At 39.3% G+C, this 19,680-nt stretch overlaps 1 protein-coding gene across 1 annotated transcript in view; it reads left to right on the top strand.

Annotated features, from left to right (window-relative positions):
- LOC129437061 (uncharacterized) overlaps positions 1 to 19,680 on the top strand; it is a 234,893-nt gene that overhangs the window by 197,553 nt on the left and 17,660 nt on the right. The window contains 1 exon segment of the mRNA XM_073863411.1: positions 5,209 to 6,617. Coding sequence (XP_073719512.1) covers positions 5,209 to 6,617 — 1,409 coding nt within the window.

Here is a 19,680-nt window from a genome sequence, read left to right on the forward strand (position 1 = left end):
AGCTAAACATTGGATTCTCAAAAATATGCAAAGTTCGCAGCGTAGACTCTCTAAAAGACGTCCAAGAGTTTTGCTTGAGGCAGTTAGTGGAGTCAAAAAGTTTGGTTCTCCTGAATTGCTTGTATGTGTTAAAAAGTGGAGAGATATGCTTCAACAGATGTTTAATGGGAGCGTCTCATTGGTGTGGCTGTTGATGAAGTGCACAACGTTGTTCTATGGTGAGTAATGTTGTTTATTTAGATGCTATTCGGTTGCGGCTGATTATTTCAATAACTGACTTGTTGCCAGCCGGCTCGTTATTGTGGAGAGTCCGAAACGTGACGCTAGATGAAACAAACTGTGATTGGTTGTTTGACATGTCGGTGAAACAGGTCGTGGGCGGGCTTTGTCCAGAAAAAACAGCGAAAAACACCAGACCTTCAGTATTGAAGGTCTGGCTACGCGAGACTATGTTTCCCCTAACATTTGCACAAAGTTTGTGGAGCGTTCCTTAAAGGCGGAGTCCACAATGTTTGAAAAACGGTTTGGAGAAGGAGACGGGCCAACTACCAAAACACACTTATAGCCAATCAAATCAAATCAAATGCTGGGTTGCGGATGTGTGGGGCGGGTCTATCAACAAAAGGTCCAGATTCTATTGGGGTAGGGGCGTGTTTGTTTAGGTGATTTCAAATATCAACATTGGCTTTCAAACATCATGGACTCCGCCTTTAACCCTAGAGGGAACATTCTTTTAACATCAAGAAGAAAATTCAGGGCAAAACAAGTGTATTGTTGAGACTGTTACATCACAATTTACTCTCAAATCATTATGTGTCATATGTTTATTCTCATGGAGTCTATTGATTAGTGATTGCTACTAGAGATGGGTAACAATCTTAAAATTGGCAGACAAGCTTTTGTGTAAAAGCTAAATGTTCTGGGATCGCTCCTGAAAAGAGGACCTAGTAACATTCCTGTAAAATACCCGGAAACCCCTCAGTGTGAACAAGATGCAGAAACCATACCGGCATGTCGTAGTGAGGATGCGTGTGTCATCACAACAATGAAGTTATTGTTCAGCTCTTTAAAATGAGGGATTTACATGCAGATCAACATTCGAGAAATGACAGCAAACTGGACTGAAGCAGATATCAGGGAGCTTGTCACTATCCACTCTGATCCATTTTCCATATCCATTTTTTCTCTCTCCAGAAACACACTCTGAAGTGAGATCACCACCAGCATAGAACAGCGCGCGCTCCCTTATAGTCTTATCATAAACAAAAACACAGGCGAGTGGTTTCTGGAAAGAGAAAAATGTTTAATAACCAAACGTAAGACACTGCGAAGAAGAATCTACCAACTGTAGGTAGGGCTCGAGACTAACTTTTTTCTCTGGTTGCACTAGTGTGCCTAAATTTTTTTCTTAGGTGCACCAGAACAAAAGTTAAGTGCACCCAATTTTTTTCACAGTTTTACAAGCACCTAATCCTGTTAGCCCGCACAAGGACACTGGCATCCTTAAGAAGTTACTGTTAGTCTAAATGTACTTACCTCAAAAAACTATACGACATTAAAAAGCGTTAAGACTTAAGATTCAGTTTTTGACCTTTATTTTAATCTGAAAATCCTATAGTGACTGTAGTGTCTTGATTTTTGTCAGGAGTTATGAATTTGTATTTAATTTTTAAGGATGGAGGTGACTGTCAGTCGCTGTCATTAAGAAAAATCCTCCTGCATGGTTGACATAAAAGCACTTAACAATTTAATGTTAATTTGGGGCTTTTTTATTCAAAGTGTGCATAATTGAAGAAATATTTATTCCATTTAAATATACACTTTAAATTTCTGCAGGGATGTGTAAAATTTCATCCATATTTATTCCATACACTGCAATGGCTGCAGCCATTCACAGTTTGTTTGTCTGTTTTATTCATACGTGACGCTAGAGGGCACTCGTGACAGACAGTCTCATTATGACAACTTAAAGCCGCTCTAAGCGAATCTGTGAGACGTCACTTTTTGTTGATGTTTGAACTGTTTTCAAACAAACTGAGCGTAGCTAACTCCTCCCCCTCTCTTCTGTGCTTTCATGAACGCGCCCAACCCCCACCCCCTAAATCCTTCTTGTTGTTTATTGGAGGGAACACTTTGTTTTGTTTCGTGGTGCTAGGTTTGGCCACTTTGATTTTATTGCAGTTTGTGGAGCCTGGGCTGTCTACAGAGATCGCAGGTTTTTTTTACAGTTTGATTAGGGACAGGCAGCAAGCAGATAGTGAGGAGATGTTTGCTGTATGTAACAAATAATGTTTTATGGTCTAAAACGCATGAATTCGCTTAGAGCACCTTTAATGAAGACGACGTAGTGTCACGCAGAGAATCCGGAGATCGCCACTTTTTACACTTTACAGGCAAAGGAAGATGTTGTGATGTTTTAAATCATGGAGACAATAAACACGATTGAGATGATATATGGTTTATCTGTGTTCTTCACGCTATGTCGGGTATTTTATAACAACAATACTGTATATTTATGCTAATCGAGCATAAATGGCATAAAATAGTAAAATAGTTTTCTATCTCATTTTCTGATCAGAAGGCACACCAGATCACACACGGTTGTTTAAAGCACTCGACTTTTAATGTTATAAAGTAAGTTTTATTATAGATCCCTTCGTTTGTCATGTTTTAATGGTGGGCTGATCTAACACGTTACTTGCTGTTCTGTATAACATTAATGTTAACTTTACACGTGCTGTTAACATGCTCTGGAGATATGAGATATGTTTTAGGAATAATTTCGACTGGTAAAGCTTCTTTTTAGGTAACCTTTAAGCTTCTTTTTGAAAGAAAGGCGTTTGATACAAAGAAATGAGGGATTAAAATCCTGAATAGAAATTCGTGAGTAATAATAATAGAAGAACAAACTTTTTTCAATTTAACATTGCTGTACTTTGGGTTTACGTTCAAAACGATTTTCTTTATAAGAATTATGCTAGGACTCAATTGTGGTTCATTACCTAATGCCTGGACCGGGGCTTGACATTTGCGGCTACATCCACTCTGTTTATTGGATGGGCCACTCGTCTCGTCGCTTTTGACTGCAACCCGAAATGCGTATTTTTAAATGCACACACACATACAGAAATATCTGGACCACGGCCAATCAAAGGGAGGGGTCTGCTAGGGATGCTCCGGTCAATGACTAATAATACGTGGCCGATCAATATTCTGAATCGGACAGCCGATCTAATTACAGCTATTTCATGTACTACGGCTTTTGATCAGTAAGTCCTTATCGATCTAAAATCACTGTTAGTTTGCGTCGTTTATAACATGCATTTGAAAAAGCAACACTCGTCAAACATAATCATTAAACATATTCTTTATTATCATGAAAATACATGAAAAGGTTTGAAGAACAGCAATATAAATATATCCTTCAGCCATTTCATGGAGCTGCGTGTCATTATAGCTGCGTGTGTATTGTTCCTCGTCTACACCGCATTTTGAGTTTCTGCACGAGAGCGCCCCCTAGCTTTTGGATGTAGCGGCATTTCACCGTAATTGATTGAGAAACATAGCAAGCATTATCGGCTGATCGATCGGAGCATCCCTAGGGTCCGCCCTTTACTATCTCTGATTGGGTTATACCACGACATGGACCTAATGTGCTGCTTGTTGAATCAAAGGGAGACTTTCAGAGACAGGGGCCGTTTCTCAATGTCAAGGAAGGATCCTCGGAAGCCAGAATTTCGAGGATACTACGTCCGTCGAAGGACTGTTCCAATGTCGAGGATCCTCGAATTTCAGCCAAGGACTGAGTCCTTCATTCGAGAAATATCCCATATACAGGAAAGGATGCGAATGTGTATCCTTCGCGCTCTTCGCGCGCTGAAATCACCCACAATCCTATGCGCGCAGCACACCTTTCATTTAGCAATGACGTGCACTTGCTAGCCTGTTCCATTTACATGTTCTCCGAATGCTTAAGAGGAGCCTCGCCTAGAAGGAAGTGACTTGTAAGTACTAGTCATTGCCAAGGAAGTATCCTTGACATTGGGAAACAGCCAGAGTTGTAGAGACTTTTATTCCATCAAACGGCTGGTCGAACTGGTGCGACCTAATTTTTTTTAAGGCGTACCATTGAGAAATTAGGGCGCATGTGCAATTGCTCGCGCTTTCGAGCCCTGGCATGACTTTAAACACGTCTCGTGTCTTTCAGGGATCTTTCCGGTATCTGTGGGAACGCACATACAGATTCTGGCAAGTCATTGGCAGTGTAAATAAACCAAAAATCTAACATTCTCAGAAATATTCCCGGTCCATTTTCAGTAATGTCTGTGTGAAAAGGGCATACTGTCACTGAGGCTATGCCTGTGAATACCATACTAAAGTCTCAAATCTTATTGTGAAATAAAGAGCATCACAATTTGATGAATTTCTCTATGATTTCAATCACTGACATGACATTACTCAGTCAATATTAAACATATCAAGTTTATATTTTCGCAGAATGTTCTTTACATTATGTCTACACCTTATCAGCTCTCTATCAAGCTTCAAAGGGGGTCGGAAATGTTCAACCAAATTCGTTGGAATGTTTTTTTTTTGGGGGGGGGGTAAAGATGTTCCGATGACATTTTTCTCTTCCCGATTCCGATACCTGGGCTCGGGGTATCGGCCGATACCGAGTACCGATACGATACCTGGCTGTGTATCTGTATAATATACAGCTGTGTACATACTGCTAGCCCTGTATGAATGGATAACTGTTTTATGGTGTGCTTTAGACTTATTCATGTATAAAACATGAACAAATACATACAGTGAACTAGAGTACTTTTATTATCTGAAAGACATTTGACAGTAATATTTATTTATCCTAAGTGAAAATACTGGTATCGGAATCGGAACCACACTAGGGGGGAATGATGTTGAGATCAAGAGACCTTAGAAGATTATGAGGGAACTTTAGTTATGATATTATAATGCAACTTTAATCATCCAAAAGTTATGGAACCCACAAAATGCTACAATATTAACAAAAAGTTTAATACATGTTGATTTATTTGATGTGCAATGACCCAACTGTAATAACAGGACTGACACCTGTCTTCTGTCTATATGTGTGAATCCAGAAAAAGATACAGAATCTCAATTCTTCATCCTTCTTTGTGCAAATAAGAATGAAAAGGCAACTTAATTGTTTCATCTTTCTTTCAGATGTGAAGATTGATTCATGTTTGGATATAGAAATAACGTCCTCAACATCAAAAGAGCGACTGACAGCACAAACTCTTTCCTGTATCACCTGTGGAAAGACATTCAGCTCACAGAGACATTTAGAGAGACATGAGAGAAAACACACAGAACAGAAACTCTTCACCAGATCTGAGATCAGCTTTACTACCTTACAAGAGAAGAAACTTTATTCAAAAGACCACAGAGAGAAGAAGAAGAGGATTTGTGTCTCTTCCTCTAATCTTAATGTTCACATGAGGACACACAGTGATGAAAAGCCTTTCAACTGCACTGAATGTGGAAAATACTTCAGAACCAAACAATATCTTAAAGTTCATCAGAAAGTTCATACAGGAGAAAAACCTTACAAATGCTCTCAGTGTGACAAGACTTTTTCTCAGTCAAGTCACTTGAAAGCACATCAGAGACTTCATACTGGAGAGAAACCTTACGTCTGCGCTCAATGTGGAAAGAGCTTCACTAAGTCATCTCAATTAAGAGTCCATCAGAGAGTTCATACTGGAGAGAAACCTCATCACTGTAGTGTCTGTGGGAAGAGTTTTAGTGTAAAGCATACATTACTAAATCACCAGAGACTTCACACAGGTGAAAAACCTTTCAAATGCTCTCAGTGTGACAAGACGTTTGCTCAGTCAAATTCCTTAAAATACCATCAGAGAGTCCACACTGGAGAGAAACCTTATCACTGTAGTGTCTCTGGGAGGAGTTTTAATCAACATGACAATTTAGTAACACACCAGACAATTCATACAGGTGAAAAACCTTTCAAATGCTCTCAGTGTGACAAGACTTTTACTTTGTCAGCTTCCTTAAAATCCCATCAGAGAGTTCATACTGGAGAGAAACCTTATCACTGTAGTCTCTGTGGGAAGAGTTTTAGTCATGGGTCTTCATTACTAAAGCACAAGAGAATTCATACAGGTGAAAAACCTTTCAAATGCTCTCAGTGTGACAAGACGTTTGCTCAGTCACGTTGCTTACAAGTCCATCAGGGAGTTCATACTGGAGAGAAACCTCATCACTGCAATGTTTGTGGGAAGAGTTTTAATCAACATGAAAATTTAGTAAGACACCAGAAAATTCATACAGGTGAAAAACCTTTCAAATGCTCTCAGTGTGACAAGACATTTACTTTTTTAGCTTCCTTAAAAACCCATCAGAGAGTTCATACTGGAGAGAAACCTTATTACTGTATTGTTTGTGAGAAGAGTTTTACTCGCCATGGCCGTTTAATAATACACCAGAGACTTCATACAGGTGAAAAACCTTTCAAATGCTCTCAGTGTGACAAGACGTTTGCTTGTTCAAGTAACTTAAAATCCCATCAGAGAGTTCATACTGGAGAGAAACCTTAAAGGAGCGGTGAATCAAAAACTCAATTTTAACTTGATAATTTGTTATATAAGAGGTCATCATACTTAAATGAACATCCTGCAAGTTTCAGAACTGAAAACGTCCGTGCTACTGAAATATAACTGTCTTTGGCACCAAGCCAGCTAAACACTCCAGTGAAAAATTCGGAAATCTATGACGTCAAAGTAGAATTGAAACACCTCCCCATAACCAAAAGGACAAGTCTACTTTTGTAGCCCCGCCCACAGCTTCGCGTGACACGTGTGTCTCAGTAAGTAAACATGTCTTTAAAAATTGACAAATTTAACCAAAATGACTTTTTAAATACATTTTTTTCTGAGAGACTTTTATTTTGACGCGGTGATCTGTTATGATACCATGGAAACGCATTTTCGGTTCTGAAAGAACCGCGTGGGAACAACCATGGGAACAACACAGAAGCTAAATACTTCAATTCGGAGGCTTGGAACTTAACATTAGCAATATGCTTGGATAAAGTTTGCTTTTGAAGAAGTTCCAGCTCGTGTGGGGAGCGTTTGTTAACGTTGTGGACATGGATTCATTTGTAAAGAAGTCGATGCTGGATTTGCAGAGAGACTCAGAAGCACCACTTATATTGGATCTGACAACAATGACACAGCAGTATAATTCACAGTAAGACATTTTACTTTATTTAAGTTACTGCGTTTCACTATTGCTTTGTTAAAAGAGATTGCTTGATGTGTCCTGTTGTAACATCCGTGTCTAAATACGTTTGTTGACTGTTTTAATTTACTGAAAACATTAAACGATTAATAAAGGTACAACACTTAACAATACGACTGTAATTTAAAGGTAGAAATATACAAAGTTAGTTATAAGGAAGGATTTATCAACCGCAGTTTAGATTCTGATGCCCGTTTACTGTGTTGTATACGGTAATTTAGGCAAGTTGCGTTTGAAAGGTCAAACACTCAACAAAGCTTATTTTTTATCATATAACTGTGGTATTTAACATTACGTGAATGTAAAAGCAACCTCACAAGCACAATAGAAATATACAAAGTTATTGATAAGGATTTATTAGACGCAGTTTAGATTCGGATGCACGCTTACTGTGTTTTATATGGTAATTTAGTCACGTCGAGTTTTGTTTCTACTTTAATATACGTATTGTCATTTATGTGTATCATCTTTAGCACCCAGAATCTTTTGTGGCTCAAACATATTTGTGTTCGGCTGCTATTTTTATCACATTAATGTTTTTAAAACATTTCCCTACATGTAATGACGGGGAATGAAGCTGTCCAATCATAGCAGTGGGTGTTTACGTTCAGGTCTTCAATGCGGCCCGCCCCTTCAAACGAACCATTTCTCAAGACAGCCACTAATCCATGTTACAAAATAGCGTATTACTTATTGCTTTTGATGTTTTTGAATGTAAAAACAACGCGAAATGCATAAGTAGACTTCAATCAACGTCATAAAGCAATGAAATCGACCAATTCACGGCCCCTTTAACACTGTAATGTTTGTGGGAAGAGTTAATCAACAGTCAGTCTTTATTCTTTTGTTCTGATGAACGTGAGGGAAGATATTTTGAGTAAAGTTTGAAATCATGCCACTTGTGAGGCCCATTTACTTCCATAGTATTATTTGTTCTTACTATGTGTTGTTTTTTGACAGTTGTTTTATGAGTGAAATACACAGTTAAAAAAACGTTACCCATGAAAGTACACTAAAAGTTAGTTTCTGTACACTGTACGGTAGTTTTTGTACAGAGATTTGAACCTCACCATGTTTAAGTCAATAAAAACAGACACCAACAGGGCTGGTGTCTGTTACTTAAGAAAACAAACAACTTCTGATTTCCAACAGATATTTTATCAAAACTTGTGACTACCAAAGACTTTAGCGTTACAAAACAACACGTTAGTGTAGTGAACAGCATACAACAAAGCATTCCAGATCCCTCCCCAATTGCTACATTTGGACTGGATTTTGGTGGGTTAACATAAAGTGTCCAGTCAATCAGATAAGGCTCGGACATCTTTTATGGCTGACCTCTGTGCCAAAGCAGAGAAGAGAAGGACGTTTTGATTGGCCCACACCATTTCTGCTTATCATTCTTTCGAACCCCCCTTCACCATCTCATGAAACAGGGTGGTCGTAAACATTCCTTAAGGAAAAGCATTTTTCAAAGTATTGGCTTACCTAAGATCAAATCTTTATAATCCTTCCACCAACAAAATGGACTTAAAACTGTCACCTGTTGACATCATTCTCATTTTAAGACACTAGCATTCTGAATTACATCTTTATGTGATGTGATGTTCAAATAACGTTATTAACGAATGAATGCATGTTTGATAGTGAAGGATCCTACCTTAGATCTTCTGAATGTTTTTATTATTGTGTTTATTTATCTTTAATCATTTATTTACATAATCATCATAATCATTTTATTATCATAGTTATTATCCATTTAATTATTGTATTTGATTAATATTATTTTATCATTATCAATTTCATTATTATCATTTTATTATTACATTATTGTTTATTAATTCATTTATTCATTATTGTTTTTATTCATTATTCATTCATTATTATATTTCTGTATTTTATTATATTAATTCATTGTATTTCTATATTTTATATGTCTCTTGGTGGTTCAGTTTCACATTTGGGAAGTTTCATAGAGCTGTTCTGTCTGTGTGTAAACAAGATAGATAAAGAGAATGTTTATGGAAGCCCAAGGTCAAAGGGATGATGCAGCTGAGCAAATTTGGATATAACAAGTGCATGCTGTATTCCTGGGTAGACGGGGTAGACAAGGTTTGAACATTGAGGCATATGCAACTGAAACTATTGTCCATCAATAAAACTCTGTTCTATTTTATCATCTAAAACCTCCGTCTCACGACTCTGTTTACGACTCTGTTTATGCTCTCCTCTAGCAACGATTGATCAGCCTCATATCTGACAGATGCTTTAACAAAGTAAACGTCTATTTTCTGACGTGATCTGGTGTCCGGGGCTGGATCGTTTTTTTATTTTGTCTGTGGTGTGGAGACCATATCTAACAATAGAGTAACATTTTGATGTCATGTTTATACTTTTTAAACTCAGAATAATGCCATTGGTTATTTCTCTATTATAAGTTTGGGTAACTTGTAAGTTTAGATAACATAATTACAAAACTAGCAAATTATTGCATGCACATACAGTACAAAGCAAGATTAATTATTTAGATTTCAGAATGAGCACGTTTCTCATTAATACTAAATATGCAGCGGTCTGTCTGCTGATCTGATACTGTAATGAAGTTGAATGTATATTAACTGATTAAAAACGAAAACGTACAATTAGTAAATAACTATGTACATGCTTATGATGTTTGCATTGTAATAATGTACAGGGTAACTTCATATATAAAAACAAAGACTTGTAAAATCTTATTTTATATCATTAAAATCTGATAACGTCCATCAATGATTTAACGTTTGGGTATACCAACATGGCGGCGTGGTGGCTTTACAATCGTGACGTCATGCGCAATCCAGTCATTTATATAGATCAGTGGTTCTGATGCTGCGTTCCAGGCAGGTTTTTGACCCCATGAATTACGACTTCAAAACCACGACTCACGACTCTATGCGTTCCAGGCAGCCTGTAACCCGTGTTTTTACAACCTTTTACTTGTGAAAGTGCACTGGAACGGCAGTCAAACAAAAGTCGTGACTCGTGGTTTTGAAATCGTAATTTACGGGTTACAGGTTGCCTGGAATGCAGCATGAGTCTCCCGCCCACAGGACAACCCCCATCGCTTAACAGAGCACCCAACTTCTGAGTCTCCCATTGAGAAAGACGATAACAGATCATCGGAAAACCAACCAAGTTTCTGAATCTCTCCTTGAGATTTTACAGCTCCTCATTCTGAGTTTGACATCAGAGACTGAACCAGATCGATCACAAGTTTTGAGATTCTGTGCGTCCAGAGACTAAGTGGATCACACCACGTTCCGAGCCTCACGTCCAGAAAGGCAATCAAAGACGTCTGGAAAAAAAAGTGGAGCTCAGAAGAGCAAATCTCCACTTCAAGGAACCTTAATCTGCGTGTTCCAGATTTGTTAAGGACCTTCTGCACCGTCTACCCGATCACGCCTGCGTGTTCCAGATCGCTAGAATCGTCTCTGTGCTTCCCGGAGATCAGCATTTTCAAAGCACCAAGTGTTCAAGGCTGTTGAACTGAACCTGACTCTTTCCCCATTGCAGCAAGGAAAAGCCTGACACGTGGCCGACGGGCCAAGATCATTCGACCGCACAGAATGTAAATGTCACACAACCAAATCTTTCCTGAAACCATGGCATTGGTCTATTCTATTAGTAACCATTTACAATAGATGCTTCTCAATATTGCATAACTGATTTCTTTAACGTTTATCAGATAAAACTTTCATTATTTGGGTTATTAGAAATAAGGTTTTCATCTTATCAGAAACAGAAACATTCTGCCATTAATTACACTCAGTCACTTCAATTTTCTATTCTTTGCATTTTAGTTTCTATCTTTTTCTATTCTTTAGTATTTTTTAGTATCATTCAGTAGTGTTTTTAGTTTTCTTGTTTATCTTTTGTTAATAAATTCCATTTTATTACCACTGTGTCTTTCTTGTGTTGATACAGTTAAAGAGTTCTAGCTGGTCAGAATCTCATAAAATCCTTCAGATAATTTAAATGTGAAACTCCCTCTAATTTACATATTGTCTTATTTGTTGAATGATCTATTTAGATATCATTCTTATTGTTAAAGTGAAATTCTTTAGCTGGTGCCACGAAGTAGAGGAGGGAGGGGTCTCTGACATACACGCACACGGTGAAACCTCTAGTGTCCTACAGCCAGTTGTTGCCTGTGTAAAAATCACAAAATTAATTTGTGCCCATGTCAAAATCACTACACACTGTATTTGAAATAATTGGAACCATTTGTTTTCCTGAACATGGATATACCAAACCCAAACTAATTGGACCATTTAAGGTCAATATTTTCCACCCGGAAGCTGTTCAGGTGCTGAAACGGCTGCTTAAAGTCTCACATTGCTAAGCTGAATCAAGGCCCAAATGGGGACAATTTATTTTGAATAGGACCACATTATTATGTGTGAGTATTAGATTGATGTGTATCTGGGGGTGTTTCAGTATAGTGTCTGTTATACCTACAAATCACATTAATGTTAAAGCACTGCAAAACAACTTTTTTTGGAGCGATTAGGCAAGTTAAACTCCAATTCGACCATCTTCTTTTCCCAGCTTTGTGCAATCTCAAACAAAATTTGTGTAAAGCAAGAAGGGTGAAATTGCAAATGTAAATACCGTGAAAATCAGCTGTGTGTGTTCACCGTGGAAATTAGTTATCCTAACTATATGTACACTATAAGTACCTGTCATTAACCCACACTTGTGTGTAAGTACTACTTATATTGTACAGTACAGTAGTGCTTCTTGTTACTTACAGTAAGTATATGTATCTGGTATTACCCAGTACTAGTGGTGGGTTGCTTGACACACTGTCTCGAGACACGTACCGAGCTTTTGAAACACTACTGCTTCAAAACAGTGCTCCTTGAAATGAGGCTGTCATGTGTCCAATGGAAATGAAACTTGATTACCTCATTGACACATCATACAGGTTTCAAAACACAGTGCACGCTGTGGTCTATCTACTTAATGCATTACATAATTATAATGTATCAATGTCTATAACATTGCATGTGCATGTGTATTGTTGTTCATAAAATAATAATGATTACCATGTTGTTTGAGTGTCAATTAACACTTTGCCGACTCAACCATCACTCAATAAAGAATGGAAATACTTCCTCAATCACAGTACTGTTTGCTGCTTATAGATGCTGTCTGACTAGATCATTCACGCTAATAATTATTATGGAAAATGCACAAAAGAGAACCCATTCTCAGGTGTGGGAACATTTCTGTCTGGAGAGTCCCACACAAGTAGTATATGTGAATAAAGTTTCTCTTATTCCAACAACACATCTTCAGTGCTTCGCCACCTACGTGCAAAAAACCCACTAACTGTGCAGACAATACTCCAACTTCAAAGGCCCAGTCTGTACCAACTGAAGGTAAAATTTCTTTATCCGAATTATTCAGTTATTAAGGATGATGATTACACAAAATAAGTTAAACACTCTTAATAACAGACAAATAAGTAGTCACAGTTCTGAAAAATGTTTTTTGCTTTAAGGACTGAACCCAATCAAACAATTTAGATTGAACATATTAGGCTACATCCTATTATAGTCTACCTATCTGAACTCTATGGGGCGGTTTCACGGATAGGGATTAGCTTAATCCAGGACTAGGCCTTAGTTTAATTAGGAAATATAACTAGTTTTAACAAATATGCCATACTAAAAACATTACCTGTGTGCATTTTGAGGCAAAACAAAGGGCCCTGATGTATTTTAAGATATGTCACTGCAAGTTGTTTTCAGTCTGGACAGCTCTTAAAAATGTTTTAGTCTAGGACTAGTCTAATCCCTGTCCGGGAAACCGCCCCTATGGGGTGTAAGTCACATATTTTTTATAGTAGGCCTACACCGTGAACATGCATTGTGAGTGCACAAAGTGTGAATTGACTGTGAACTTCATTCATGAAAAGCTGACGGGTTACTTTAGCTCACTTGGCTAAACACTGCTTGTGGGTTCTGCTAATGTGGTCATTGTATTGTGTATCTTTAGGACAGAAGAGAGAGCTTGATGACGCCCTCCTCAAAATAATAGTTCAAGATCTCCAGTCTTTTCCTATTGTGTAAGATGATGGTTTCAGAGCTTTAGTGAAGAAGCTGGAGCCAAGCTACAGTCAGGACTTAAGACAGGAGAGCACAAGGTACACAAAACATGAACACAGGCCACGTGACTCTCCATACGAAACAAGACAACAGTGAGGGCTGCCATGACCCTGTCGCATGAAATGCATAAAAAGCTGTTAGTGCACGTAACATAAATATAGATTTATGGCTGTTTCCCCTCCCGCCTTAGCCGGTGATGAGGAAATCACTCCCTACGTTTATTCAAGCCTTGAGGCACAAGTAGAGTAACGATGATAATATGGCAACGTAGCCTACATCAAACACGTTTTCCTATTAAGGGCAGCCTACCACACCATTGATGTGAACATAGCTATACATGCCATTTACATCAGAGGAAGCTATTTCAGGTCCTCTAGAGATTTAGTGATAGACCTGTGCTTTTATATTTTGCTACTTTGACATTTTGACACATTTCTCATATTTGTGTTATTGACCTTTCAATAATAAAAAAACACTTACAATTACTGTGGGAGTATTTTTGTATTTTCAAAATACGAATTACTTATTTTATGTAAGCAATGTGCTGTAACGTGAATAAGTAACGGCTGAAGGGCATTGTTAGGCGCTGTTACGGATGTCAGCGCTAACGTCCCCGGTGTTCAAACATCACATTCACCTGACTTCTAACTAGAACTACATTTCCACCTATGCCCCACGCTCCGCTGATTACACTCCACCTGTCACTCATTATCCTGCCTATATACCTGGGACACACACAAGCGCTCTTTGCGAAGTCTTGTTTTGCCCCGTGCAGCACTACTGAGCGTTATTTCCCTGTTTTCCCTGTGTTTGTTTCCCTGGTGATTACTTTTGGACTGCCTTTTGGATTATTGATGTTTAGCTGCCAGCCTCGACCTTGGACTGTTTACCTGTTTACGAATGATCTCTGCCTGCCCCGATATTGGACTGTGTTTACATTTACGATTGCTTTCCGCCTGCCCCGATTCTGGACTGTGTTAACGATTACGATTACTATCTGCCTGCCCCAAGCCGTATCTGTGTTTACATTCCAGTTTTACCGCTACATTGCATTGCCTTTGTCTAAACTGCTGTGTGATACTAATAAAGATTTGCAAATGGATCCAACCTTGTCTGACGCGTCACAGGCGCGAAGCGGAGTCACTGCTAAGGGTGTTGCTAAGGGCGCAGTGATAAACAGAACCTTTGGGTGAAGCAATCATAGGTCCTGTCCCAAATGGCATAATCCGGACTTGTGGTCCTCCTCAGAGTCCACACTTTGATGACATCACGTAGTCCAGACTTTAGGGAAGTCCCTTAATGCGAGTCCACGTGGGTGCAACGGAGTCTGCTGCAATGCGGGCTTCGCTGAAGACCGCATCAAAGGGGCAAAGGAGGCAATGATGAGCGCACTTCAAAGTGTAAAAATGACAGATGGGACACCCTACGGACTCGTGGACTAAGCGAGCACGCGCAATTTAAGGCCACGAGACCGAAAGTCCAGATGAATTCCGCCATTTGGGACAGGGCCATAGCCGTGTTTTATCGTGAATAAAGCACACCTATTGACCAATCAGAATCAAGGAATGGAACTAACCGTTTTTTAAATACATTTTTCAGATCAGTATTTTATTTTATTACATTTCATGAGCCAGTATTTGGAGTTTGTAACAAAATAGTTTTTTAATGTATTTGTGCCCACCTCTGATAACGCTCAGTAGTGCAGACAGTGCTAACAATACTTCGCAATGAGTGTGAGTGTGGTTTAAATAGTCCAGATAATTGGCAAACAGGAAACAGGTGTGGTGCTGATCAAACTAGTGCAAGGGATGATGGGTAATGGAGTCCTGAGGCAGATATGTAGATGAAACCTATGAAGGCCAACAGAGGTGTCACGACTCCTGGGTGATCTGTGGTGTGTATGTGTGCGTTTGTTGTTTACCGGTTGGTGACGGTTCCTCACGTGTGCACTTGCCCCTCCCGCTCGTTTCTGTAATCATTTGCCAGCTCTGTCTCGTTTCCTATCTCTATTTATGTTCCTCTGTTCTGTTTCTTGTCACGCGCTCATTGTCAAGGTTGATCCTAGTCACGCGTCCAGTCCAGTCAGTCGTTTGGTTGTTTTGTTGCTCTTCTCTGCTCTGTCTCAGATCCAGTCGCCGACATTTGGAGGCTAGCATCAGCTCGGAATCCTTAGCCGGTGTGTGACTGCGTTGATTTCTTCACCTGAACTTTTTCCTTCTCCGGTGCAGCTGGGTTGCCTCGCTTTTAGGCAGTACACCAGCCTTTCCGGGTTTTTTGGGAGTTTCGTGCTGATTGTGTGGATTACCTCTCCATCAGATTTTCTACCGTCAGTAAGGATTATCGTTGGTCACCGCGTGAGGTCTTCGTCATCTCCAGTGGACTGAGGATCATTGTGTTTTCTATTTTTCTGTTTCTCCTTTTCTGAATAAACTTCCTTTTTCGCATGAGACTCGATTCGGAGTTTTCCCTGACAAGATGGAGCTATGATAGCTATCATTACACTACCAATCTCTTGATAACACTATTCCACAAGATTAATGGATAATTGTGGCTAATTTATGGCTGGATTTATAATTATTAGCTTATTTTCACAAATTTCACTTACTCTGCTGGGCATGAACAAAGCTGTTCCTCAATATGTGTGTTTTCCATTTGAATGGTCAGTGTATGAGGCAGCTGCTGCTTGCACTGGAACCTATAGACTTTATCTTACATTTTGATTAAATTATTAAGCTCTCTCAGATATTTCACCTGTTTGACACCAACCTTGTCCCGTTTCATGTGGTTGATGTCCTCTTCTGGAATATGTTGTGTATTGAAGACTGTGTTATGCACTGATTACTATTACGGATCTAAATCACCTTAGAGGATTATTTACCCAATTAATGTCCAGGGACTAGGAGAGGAGTAACGACACCAGAGTTAGGGATCAGATTTACTGAATGTATTGATTGTTCAAATGATAGAATGAACAACTTATTCACAATGTTAATAAAACATGAATACTTCTCAAATAAAACAGCGTAGGCCTACGCAAAATAAACAATCAGTATACCAATAAACTTTGATTCAAGAAATACAAATATGTGATTGCAAATCAGGCAATGAGGTGGTGAAAATGAGAGTACTCAGTCTTTGCAAGTCTGAAGTGTCCCAAAAAGTCCACTTAACGCAAGGAGGGTACAGATTTGGTCAAATGTTAATCCTCATACGCGATGTCATCACATTGAAACTCAAACAGGTGGTTACATCCTCAGTCTGCATCCTTATTTGGTCCTGAGAGGCTTAATGTGAGGTGATATTAACAATGATGAATGTATCATCGTGTGCGACGGTGTTCCATAGGCGTGATGGGTGTGTGTAATATACACACTCAGCTGGATAAACGTGGATGAACGTGGTTCTGCAAATATACAAATTAACTCAATAAGTTTTCCAGCACGATTTGTACAATAAAGTGCTGCACCATTATCGTATCACTTGAGTGAACACGCGAGTCATTGCACATGTGATAAATAAATAATATAGCAACTAATCTTTACAATTGAACAGTCATCTTGTTAATGTATCTAACAGAGTGTCAAGACAATGATTATTAAACTAAATAAAGTAAAACAAACACTTACAATCTGCAATGACGCACGTGATTGTATTCACCATACAAATCCACATATCTCTGGAGCGATCACACAACATCGGCCGCCCATCACATCTGAGAATGCCAAACTGCACACGATATGAATGCTCTATGGTTGTTCTATAACCGGATGGCTATAATTCACATTGAATCATGAATTTACAATAACAACACACACCGCATTTCTTCCTTCTCCTCCATTGCTGCGTATCTGATCTCGCGCTATTATCTGTCGAACTCGCGAGACTTAGGATAAACTCCGCCTACTCAGCAGACGCAATACTCAAACAGAGCACTGTACAACTATTATAATAATATGAACGTAACTTGAACATAGTCTTTTGCACATGTTGTGACCTTAAAACTCCTAAAGTATCGCAGAGCTGAATGTTGTGTTTAATTACATAGAAGTTTGTTTTATAATTCTTTAATAACAGTAGTTATATATCTACAAACAGCGGACATCCATGGTGCCATTGCCTAATGAACTGCCTCAGGTGATGCTGTGAAGAGCTGTGCTGTGGTTACTCGCAAGAACACACCATTTGCAAAAATACAGCAGGCTCTTTTTTGCGAGCGAATGCAATTGTTGAAATATAATTTTAAGTCATTGTCTTTATCTTATTGTATATATACACTCACCGGCAACCAGTGCTGGGCAAGCTACTTGGAAAATGTAGTGAGCTAAGCTACCAGTTACTTCACATTAAAAGAAGCTTCACTACACTGAAGCTACCACCCTGGGAAATGTAGTAAGCTAAACTACATCAATAGTAGCTTGCTGCATCCAAGCTACTTTTTTATTTTTAACCAGTTTTATTATGTAATTATTTATTCAGTTTCAATTTATCATTTTGGTAATTATAGGCAATACAAGCATAATGTAGGCCTAGGTACTTCACATTTTGGGTCTGTTTGCTGGACTTATCCTACTCCCAGAATAAAATGCATGTTTGAGCTGCCTTTATTTAAAAACACCTGGCCCTGACATATCTTAACACAAGGGTCTCCAACGTGGGCCCGCAGGCAGCAGGTAGACTGCACAGAGTCTGTGAGGTGCCTGCCAAAGCACATTCTATTAATAGTTTCAATTGTAATATTTATTACATGTTTTTATATTGGCTTGGCTTGGTGACATTATCCAATCAGAGGTAGAGCACGAGTCTTCACAGAATGTGAGTGGTAATGTTTTGTATGTATGAAGGCTGCACAACTCGAAAATACGGAACACACGACGTCCTGTGTCGATTCAAATGACGCGCTTATTCTCAAATTCAGGACGACTTCAGTAATGTTTGGAAAATTGTAGCTTGTGTGGAAGCTACCTCACTACTTGGTCAAAAAAGAGCTTAGCTACTGAAAAGCTATTTGATTTAGAAAGCAGCTAAGCTACCGCCAAGCTACTGAAAAATGTAGTTAAACTACTAGCTTCGCTACTTGTAGTGAAGCTACTGCCCAGCACTGCCGGCAACTTTATTAGGTACACCTTACTAGTACCGGGTTGGACCCCCTTTGTCTTCACAGCTGCCTTAATCTTTCGTGGCACAGATTCAACAAGGTACTGGAAACATTCCTCAGAGATTTCGGTCCATATTGACATGATAACATCACGCAGTTGCTACAGATTTGTTGGCTGCACATCCAGGGCACGAAGCTCCCGTTCCACCACATCCCAAAGATGCTCCATTGGGTTGAGATCTGGTGACTGCGGAGGCCATTTGTGTACATTGAACTCATTGTCATGTTTAAGAAACCAGTCTAAGATGATTTGCGCTTTATGACATGGCGCGTTATCCAGCTGGAAGTAGCCATTAGAGGATGGGTACACTGTGGTCATAAAGGGATGAACATGGTCAGAAACAATACATGATGCTCAATTGGTGCCAATGGGCCCAAAGTGTGCCATGAAAACATCCCCCACACCATTACACCACCACCAGCAGCCTGAACCGTTGATACAAGGCAGGATGGATCCATGCTTTCATGTTGTTGACGCCAAATTCTGACTCTACCATCTGAATGTCGCAGCAGAAATCAAGACTCATCAGACCAGGCAACGTTTTTCCAATCTTCTATTGTCCAATTTTGGTGAGCCTTCGCGAATTGTAGCCTCAGTTTCCTGATCTTAGCTGTCAGGAGTGACCCAGTGTGGTCTTCTGCTGCTGTAGCCCATCCGCCTCAAGGTTCGACGTGTTGTGCATTCAGAGATGCTCTTCTGTATATCTCGGTTGTAACGAATGGTTATTTGAGTTACTGTTGCCTTTCTATCAGCTCGAACCAGGCTGGCCATTCTTCTCTGATCTTTGCCATCAACAAGGCATTTGCGCCCACAGAACTGCCGTTCACTGGATATTTTCTCTTTTTCTGACCATTTTCTGTAAACCCTTGAGATGGTTGTGTGAGAAAATCCCAGTAGATCAGCAGTTTCTGAAATACTCAGACCAGTCTGTCAGGCACCAACAACCATGCCATTTTCAAAGTCACTTAAATCACCTTTCTTCCCCATTCTGATACTCGGTTTGAACTGCAGCAGATCGCCTTGACCATGTCTACATGCCTAAATATATTGAGTTGCTGCCATGTGAT

Source organism: Misgurnus anguillicaudatus, chromosome 24, assembly GCF_027580225.2.
Source record: "Misgurnus anguillicaudatus chromosome 24, ASM2758022v2, whole genome shotgun sequence".
Lineage (NCBI taxonomy): Eukaryota > Metazoa > Chordata > Actinopteri > Cypriniformes > Cobitidae > Misgurnus > Misgurnus anguillicaudatus.